At 46.1% G+C, this 9,481-nt stretch overlaps 1 protein-coding gene across 1 annotated transcript; it reads left to right on the plus strand.

Annotated features, from left to right (window-relative positions):
* The first annotated feature begins 2,937 nt into the window (after positions 1-2,937).
* Positions 2,938-9,469, plus strand: LOC136939056 (stomatin-like). The gene is made up of 7 exons (XM_067231947.1): positions 2,938-3,019; positions 4,099-4,208; positions 4,498-4,570; positions 6,626-6,708; positions 6,982-7,185; positions 7,323-7,457; positions 7,941-9,469. The coding sequence occupies exons 1-7, from the start codon at positions 2,968-2,970 to the stop codon at positions 8,127-8,129; spliced, it is 846 nt and encodes a 281-aa protein (XP_067088048.1). The 5' UTR covers positions 2,938-2,967; the 3' UTR covers positions 8,130-9,469.
* Positions 9,470-9,481: the final 12 nt, after the last annotated feature.

Raw genomic sequence — 9,481 nt, forward strand, 5'->3', positions numbered from 1 at the left:
ATACGAGTGTGGGCTGTTCCAAACAAACGATTTATCTCCCCAACTGTATGTATGATGGCGGGACACGAATAAAATTGACTGATTGTATATTAATGAAAACACGTTACAGCATACAGCTACAGTGGAATAAATCCCTTATTTCTATCCTAGAAACACAATTGGCATTTTTTTCTGACTCAGTCCTAACATTGGTATTTTCAATACAATTTCACACAGCACACTGAGGCGGTATAAAATATGATTGAGGTGGTATAGAATACTATAATTGCCTTAATGACAGCAAAAAAAAAAAAAAAAAAAACTTAGGCTAAATATTTTCTACTTTACTTCACTGTTAGATGTCAGTCAGATATTATTTATTTCCTTCTGTGTAGCCTTCTCAGATTTCCTGTCATTTTTTATCAGATAATCTCCACTTGGCCTTGCTATCAACAGCAGCGCTCAGAGAACACAAGGATGTACGGTAGCCTGCTGATTTCACTATCTGGGTCAGAACAAGTACTGTGCTGCCCTCTAGTGTTCACTGATTGGTACTGCACTCTAGTGTTTACTGATTGGTTCTGCCAGTGTTCACTGATTGGTACCGCCCTCTAGTGTTCACTGATTGGTACTGCACTCTAGTGTTTACTGATTGGTTCTGCCAGTGTTCACTGATTGGTACCGCCCTCTAGTGTTCACTGATTGGTACCACCCTCACTGCCGCTGACCTTGGTAAATCTGAGAATGATGGCAAGTTTGAAAAGTCCTAACACTATTTTTTGAACGTCAAACGTTAGATTTTTCTTCTGGAGATACCGGCGTACTAACAGCAGCGATCTCTTTTGTAAACATGTTCTACACGGGTTCTTTGTAGAAGTTTTGAGTGTTGATTCTCACAAACAGTAATAGCGTTTGTTACACTGCTGCATCAAGTAAAGACATGTATATGTTAAACTGAATCTGCAGTGTCGTTTCCAGTGGTTACAGACAATCTGTGAGAATACTCAAGGACTTTGTGTTGACCCAGACACATAGTTAGTTACTTTTGTCCTGATCTCAGTTGTTATCAAGAAAAGCTTGTCTACTCCCCTGTCTAACAGTGAAACAAAAAGGAGGAACCATGGAGAGTGAATGAGAGAGAGAGAGAAAGAGGGGGGGAGAGAGAAAGATAAATCAATAGATGGAGATAAATCCTGAGAGTTACAGAAGACAGAGAGAAAGAAAGTGAGGGAGAGAAAGAGTGAGGGAGAGAGGGAGAGAGACAGAAAGAGAGAGAGAGAGGGAGACAGAGAGAGACAGAGAGAGACAGAGAGAGAGAGAGACAGAGAGAGAGACACAGAGAGAGAGAGAGAGAGAGAGAGAGAGAGAGAGAGAGAGAGAGAGAGAGAGAGAGAGAGAGAGAGAGAGAGAAATGGAGAACATAGAAGCAGATAATAAGGGAGTAAAGGAGACTAAAAAGGAGATTGGAGACCTGGCCATCGGTTGTGGTGGTGGTGGTGTGTGTGTGTGTGTGTGTGTGTGTGTGAGGGGGGTGGTGGTGTTGGCATGGGAATACCATTGGGGTTGGATAACAAGGAGAAATAGGGACTGCAGACACAGCCCAAGATGGGAAGAAACAAGACAGGAATTAGAAATGAGAGGTCCAGAACATTCTGCAGCGCATCAAGCCACGCCCCCCAGAGACCCCGGAACCTTTAGCATGAAGAAGAACAGGTCAAATCCCAGGTAGACGCCAGTGGAGGAAAAAGCATGTTTTTCACGCTTGAGCGGCTGTTCTTGAGTTTAACTGGCCTCAGCCGGCCAGACCAATGCTCCAGTCTCAGCTTGGTGCTTTGTCAATGCGCTGTGACTGATCCAGCAGCCCCCCCACATCTCCTCTCCTTAGCCTAATTAAAAGAGGATTATAGCCGGCGTGGAGTTCCCCACCACACCAACACGGCCTCCATCCCTCCCTCCCTCCATCCCTCCATTCCTCCCTCTATCCCTCCATCCCTGTGCTTTCCCAGGATAATCGCACCTCCAGGAATTGAAGGCCTTTTTTGAGTCAGGGTCCACAGCAGCCAGGGGAAACCAGGACCATCCATCCCCCAACCCCAGCCCCAGCCACATCCATCCCCCAGCCCCAGAGAGATGATCCCCCAGCCCCAGAGAGATGTGTGGGACCGGTGTTTCACGCCTGGAGTGACAGGCTATCTCAAGTTTAATGAGTGACGATTTGTAGATGGATCGGGGAAAACATCGATCTCTATTGACATTTATGCCGAACAAGCTATAGTAAAGACTGATACCATATTCAGGAATATGGCTATGGTTGATCTTAACAAATTGCCTGAACACATCACACATGGTTAAAAATATTAAATTGCATGCAAAAATGCAGTTCAGGCATTCTGCTGTGTATGTGCAAATGTAGTGTGTTGTGCCACAATCTGAACATTTTTCGTCGATAGAAAATTCCAGGCTGGTTTATCAGGGAGGCCATGTAATGTAAGCAAATATGGACGGTCAAGATGTGTACAATTTCTTTCCAGTAGGGGGTGACAAAGCATGTTTGACGATGATTAATCAAATTAAATTGCAGTGCAGCATAGAAAGAAGGGTAAAACCAATCTTGCTACAAGTAACCAAAATAAAATACAAAATTAAATCACGACACGTGACTTACGATAAGGGGATATAGTCGTATCATAAATTTTCATCTTGTAAGATAAATATGGTTATCTTATCACGAACGAACGGCTCAATATCGAATTCAATAATTTATTTTAACTAAATAATATATATATTTAGCCTATATTTTCAACGATAGTGTATGTTGGCATTATGGCGTGGGGTGACCATCCCCCTTTGACGTTGATCCTCGTGACCCATTTAGCATAGAAACTAGCAGTGGGCTACGCTAAGAACAGTTTTTTCAGACTGAGGGCGGAGACGGGCTGTAATAGTGACGCTGCTCTGGGTTAGATTGTACAGTAGCTTTTTGAAACCATGGAAGACGGCAAAGAAGTGAAAGCGGCGAAAAGACGGGAACGTCAAGCAGGTATATCTTCCTTTATCCGTACGTCTTGCAACTCATAAGTAGGGCTAGCGACGTTTGCTTGCAATATTCTACCCATTGCTTGCTAGCTGGCTGGATTCACTATGCGATCCGCTATTCCCATACAATTCAGCTAGCTCTTTTTTGCTAGCAGCAATCGATGATGTTGCATGTCATCAGCCAGTCCCTCTGGGTTGCATGGCAAAAAAATGCATTTTTAGCAAATTCATCAGTGTGCTACTTTTTTAGTTGAATATGCACTGAATGAGACTCATCAATTTATTACTGAGTACGATCACTAGTTGTCTATCGTTAGTGGGCAACTTGTCCTGCAGCAACACTACCGTCAACAGGTAGTCATATGATTGCCATATTTTAGAATTGAAAACAATCAACTCCCACGCTCAAATATAAAATGAGTCTGCTCTGATTAGTAGCTGGAATCGACACAATTAGAGAAATGCAAGGACCCTATAGCCAATGGTCAAAAACTCTCAAGTTTCTAAATTAGACAAAATATTCAGTTTTTCGTTATTACGGTGTGTTGTGAATGAAGTGAAGCTTTAACACGACGTTTCTCTGTAGGCTCAAGGTACGCAGATTCTGAAGGTAGGCTTCTAGGGTTAACTGCATGGCTGAGAATCAATGTGCTCGATCAATGTTGATCGAATCCTCTTGTGTCTGGTATTGGCCAAAGCGACAACGCAAATTGCATTCCGCATAACCTAATATCACAATAAATAGCCATTGATCCTTTTCGGGTGGGGTGCGTGCGAAGGGATAGTGTGTAGTGTAACTTATCTCATAAACTTATCACCCATTTGCGTTTGCATTTTGCTTGATGGATGTGAGTTAAGGAATCACAAAACTGTAACAAATCGAGTATAGAAAATCTAATGTCTAATGTAATTTGACTGCACATAACAACTAGGCACGCTTACAGTAGACCATCCATGCAGAACGGACTACCGCCAAGCCCAGTTACCAGAATTGCTTGAGTGTGCGGGTAGCGCTTGGACGGTCGCCAGCGATCGCGTTTAAGCCATTGTCATTTTGTGATGATACGTTTGATTTTCTTTCAGCCTTGGAGAACCCTGATAGTGACGTGGGGCTTTGTGGATGGGTGCTGATCGGGTTTTCCCTCTTACTGACCCTCGTCACTTTGCCCCTGTCCATATGGATGTGCATCAAGGTAATACTATGGACTCGGTCAAACCCGTGTCTGGTGACAGTGAGCGTGTATGGATAACAAACCCAATACGACACTATGCTCATGGAAACGGCCACTCACCGTATCTTATGACACGAGAGACCGTCTTTGTCAGTGCGTTGTGCACACAATATCTACTCTTTAAGAGCACAAGGTGGGACAATAGCTCAGAATTAGAGAATGGCCTGGTACAAAAACGTCAAACAGTGCTATCAAGGAAATCGAAAAATCGAATATTTACTAGGTCAGTGTTTGTTTGTTTTTAACACAGATTGTGAAGGAGTACGAGCGAGCCATCATCTTTCGCCTGGGAAGGATCCTGCGCGGTGGAGCTAAAGGACCAGGTAAGTGCAGGAGTTGCTCAGTGGTTAGAGCACTTGACTGCAAACCGGGAGGTTGCAGGTTACAATCCACCCTGTCTGTGCTGCCCCCTAAATTAGTTGTCCATAAGTCTTGATGAAAAGACTGCTGAAATGTTCTCAACACTGCACTTTTTTTACTGCCGCTACATATCACAAAATAGAAAGCATTTAAGACAATATTCAAGTAAAAAAAAATAGCCCTGTATATATATCTAAAAAAGTAAAAACTAAAGGTGAAAAAAATCTTGTTCTTGTAGAGTACAGCTTATTGGAATGTGGTGACCACAGTAAACAGGAAGATAACAAATTGAAACCAGCTGTAAACGTTTCTGTATGAGACTGAGTGGGTGCATGCTGCCAGCAGTACCTTGCATGCCAATGTGGAGGGTTTATTCAGCTCAACCTATAGTTCCCGCACCTTCTACGTCCCCACAGACAAACCACTGTCACGTCTGCAGACAAACCACTTTCTAGTTTCTAGTCAAGTTTCCTTAAGTGTGGTAGAACACTCACTTAATAACCGTTTAGTTGGACTCATTCCCAGCCCAACAGTGATGTTCTGTATCTCCAGTGTGTGTTGATCCTATTCAAACTCATAGTAAAAATATTAATAATCATATTATAAATATAAATAATCAAAGTCTGTAGCCTCAGCCTCTATCCTAAGCCTCCAGTCTAGCCTCTAGATCACTTGGATCTAGGGAGTCAGTTGGCTGAGCGGTTAGGGAAACGGGCTAGTAATCTGAAGGTTGCCAGTTCGATTCCCGGTCATGAAAACTGACGTTGTGTCCTTGGGCAAGGCACTTTACCCTACTTGCCTCGGGGGGAATGTCCCTGTACTTACTGTAAGTCTCTCTGGATAAGAGCGTCTGCTAAATGACTAAATGTAAATGTGGATCACTCCGTTGAGTGGTGGCATTGCAGTGCAGCCTGTGACAGTCACTCTGACGGCAGCAAGCTGTAGGAGCAGGGGTGTCCTGTAGGAGCAGGGGTGTCCTATAAGAGCAGGGGTGTCCTGTAGGAGCAGGGGTGTCCTGTAGGAGCAGGGGTGTCCTGTAGGAGCAGGGCTGTCCTGTAGGAGCAGGGCTGTCCTATAGGAGCAGGGGTGTCCTGTAGGAGCAGGGGTGTCCTGTAGGAGCAGGGGTGTCCTGGGGGTGTCTGGGTCTCCCCAGTGGCCTGCCCCAGTGGCCTGCCCCAGTGGCCTGCCCCAGTGGCCTGCCCCAGTGGCCTGCACCAGCCCTACCTCAACATGATACGCCTGGATTCCAGGACAGCTGGGATATGTGGACACGTGCAGGTTAATAATAGCCCTCTCTGCCTCTCTAAGCCTCGACCCCCTGTTCTGTTTTTGATTTCATTTTTTATGAATAGAATGTGCAGTGCTGCAGTATAAAAAGTCCAGTGTTTCAGAAAATGTTTGTTCAGTCTTTTTATGTCATTGTCTTAAAGCATTTTTGCTTTACTTTTTATTTTGTTTGTGCCTAAGGCTGTTGCCCAGTACTGTACTTCTAGGGATAGTTAGTAGATGCTACTCTGCAGACGGCAGTTCTGTGGTGGGTTCTGTGTTTCCTGAGGGCCTGCTGGTATTGGCTGAGGGCTGGACAGGAACCATCATCAGGAAAGCAGATATGACCTGTATGGTCATGGAATGGTCGGTTATTGTTTCTCCTTCCTACTGATAAATTACTGACCACCGAAATACTGTAGAACTACACACCTCTGATCCTGGGTTTTCTACTGTACTGTCAATGTGCACTGTTTGTACCTCGCTTTGGATTAAAATCTTTATATTCTCATGTAAATATTGAGGTAATTTTATCTTCTAAGCTATGGATTTTAGCATTAAAATACCTTTAAAATTACATAGAAGAGTTGTGAATGAAATACTTTGTGCAGAAACGGTTGTCAGCAAGTCAGTTCATGTTGTCTGGTTGTCTTGAGACATCCTGCTTGATATGCACCAACCACAGATGTCTGTGCAGCGTGTCGCGTAGTGAACCGTCGCAGCTGTGGGAGTTACGTGTTGTGTGTCTACAGGCCTGTTCTTTGTCCTTCCCTGCACGGACAGTTACATCAACGTGGACATGAGGACCATCACCTTTGACATCCCCCCGCAAGAGGTGAGCACAGCCCCCTCACAGCTCCCTCTCACAGCCCCCTCTCACAGCCCCCTCTCACAGCCCCCTCTCACAGCCCCCTCACACAGCCCCTTCCCAGCCTCCACACACTCAATATGTAAACTCTCACACTGACATCTGTAAATCTAACCTCCCACACACACCTCCTCCAAATCGAACCTCACACCTGAAAATCAAACCTCTCACACTCACAACTGAAAACCATCACCCGAGTCTGTCGGCGCGGTCCTCCTAAACTGACCGGTCCATCCTCAGGTGTTGACCAAGGACTCTGTGACGGTGAGCGTTGACGGGGTAGTGTACTACCGCGTCCAGAACGCCACCCTGGCCGTGGCCAACATCACCAACGCCGACGCCGCCACCCGCCTCCTCGCCCAGACCACCCTCCGCAACGTGCTGGGCACCAAGAACCTGGCTGAGATCCTGTCCGACCGCGAGGAGATCGCTCACAGCATGCAGGTAGCTAACGCTACCGCAACCGCTGGGCGTCACGTCGACCGTAACTGCACACACACGCTCGGGGGTGAAGGGTTCGTTATGCTTTAGATATACAGGAGTGTACTGAGTGTGTTTGTGTGTGTGTGTGTGTTCCTCAGTCCACCCTGGACGACGCCACGGACGACTGGGGCATCAAGGTGGAGCGGGTTGAGATCAAAGACGTCAAGCTGCCGCAGCAGCTGCAGAGAGCCATGGCTGCTGAGGCTGAGGCCAGCCGCGAGGCCAGGGCCAAGGTACGCACGCACACACACACACACACACACACTGCTGAGGCCAGGGCCAAGGTACGCACGCACACACACACACACATGCGTGCGCACATACACACGCATGAACATCCTCCTTAGTGCAGTCGTGTTGCACTTAAAGGTTGGTTCTCTGAAAGGCCCGTTATATAAAACCATCCCGCAATTACCCTGAGTGACGCACTTCCCATCCTCGTATCCTAGCAACCAGCGGCTCGACCGCCACTCCTCAGGTTCTTAGGATGATTAACATCGTCTCTTTGATAGCCTGTTGATGACGCCAATCCCCAGAGAGCCGTTCGCCTGACGGATGCTCGCTGTTCTGTTGAAACACTTCAGATTCCTCATGTCTTCTCTCTCCTCGATTTTTGTAAAAATAGAATGATGATTCCCTCGCTCTCTCTCTCTCTTGTGCTTCTTCCTCTTCATCCTTTCTCTCCCCTCCTCCCTCCCTCTCCCCTCGTCTCCCAGGTGATAGCAGCGGAGGGGGAGATGAATGCGTCACGGGCTCTGAAGGAGGCGTCTCTGGTGATCGCAGAGTCTCCGTCCGCGCTGCAGCTGCGCTACCTGCAGACCCTCAACACCATCGCCGCCGAGAAGAACTCCACCATCATCTTCCCCCTGCCCATGGACATGATGCAGGCCTTCATGAAGCGCTGAGGACACGCGCTCGCTCACACACACACTCATACTCACATACACACGCACACATGCTGTCACACACGCACTCACACACACTCAGCCTCACCCACACACACACACACTCACACACACTCATACTCACACACACCCACGCATGCTCTCTTTCACACACCTCGCAGAAACACACACCCATCCCACACACACACCCATCCTACACACACACCCATCCCACACACACACCCATCCTACACACACACACACCCATCCCACACACACACCCATCCCACACACCTCCTCTCTCCCCTCCTCTCCTGATGTGCCATAGAGTGTTCTGAGTAAAGCTGGAGCGCTCTCGCTCCTCTCAGAGCTCACGTGAGACTCCAAGACCCCTGCTGAGTATTCCCGGAGCATGTAAATATTGTTGTGTTGTAAGTGTTATACGATTGAGCCTATACTCTATACTGAGCTAGAACCCAGGTTTTCTGCCTGCCTATGGAAGGCCGTACGTTCATCATCACCAGTCACTTACACAGCGAGAACGCCTTAACCCATTGCCATAACGTCACCAAACAATCTTGTAGTTTCTATGCATATCCAAAGGGAAATCAAAGTGCATTTTGACTACCGTTTTAAATAACGGTATATATTCTTCTATACTTTTTCTTGCCGAATGCTAATCGGACTGGTCACCAGCTTGTTACTTACTGGAACCCTAACCCTGGTCATGCTTAAACGTACACTCGTTTGTTCTAGCCTGAGGAAAGACTAGGCTGCTGTCTAGGAGACATGTATTAAACCTGTAATTGGCTAAAAGGTTTTTAGCCAATTACACAGTTTTTAGCGGTAGATCCAAAGAGGTCTCAATCGGAAAAGCACTGTGCTAATGAAATAGCTTATCTGTTTGCTGTTACTGTTTATCTGTTTTTTTCCGGTGTCATGAACGCGTTTGACGACATCTTTCAAGGCCAAGTACTGTACTCTGTTCTCGCGATCTTATAAGGCTCCTCAAGAACACCCAGATGTACGTTCTTAACGTTCTGGAGATTTATTAACTGTCAATTAGTGTTGAATGTGTTGCATCGCCCAACCGACTGTGTATAGTAACATTGTGATGTGTTTATGTATTGATTTAGGATACGCTTTTTGTCTAAGCGATTTAGAGATGGGATTTTAACCAGAGAATTTGTGATCTGCAGTCAAACGCGCTAAGCACTGAGGTATATTCATCGCCATGTGAATGTTCATAGTTTTATGTAGCATTTTTTTATGTCATCTAACCTGTTACGTAAACATAGTATCCATATAAAATATATTGAACTGAAGTATTCTGGTGTATTAAAATGTTCTTCTACTAATGACCCAAATGTCAC

Source organism: Osmerus mordax, unplaced genomic scaffold, assembly GCF_038355195.1.
Source record: "Osmerus mordax isolate fOsmMor3 unplaced genomic scaffold, fOsmMor3.pri Scaffold_101, whole genome shotgun sequence".
NCBI lineage: Eukaryota > Metazoa > Chordata > Actinopteri > Osmeriformes > Osmeridae > Osmerus > Osmerus mordax.

What these genes read in the sequence shown, in the direction of transcription:
- LOC136939056 (XM_067231947.1), top strand. Translation starts at nt 2,968, where the DNA reads ATGGAAGACGGCAAAGAAGTGAAAGCGGCGAAAAGACGGGAACGTCAA. An exon ending in CCATATGGATGTGCATCAAG is followed by an intron (nt 4,209 to 4,497) that starts GTAATACTATGG and finishes TTTTTAACACAG; the next exon opens with ATTGTGAAGGAGTACGAGCG. An exon ending in CGGTGGAGCTAAAGGACCAG is followed by an intron (nt 4,571 to 6,625) that starts GTAAGTGCAGGA and finishes GTGTGTCTACAG; the next exon opens with GCCTGTTCTTTGTCCTTCCC.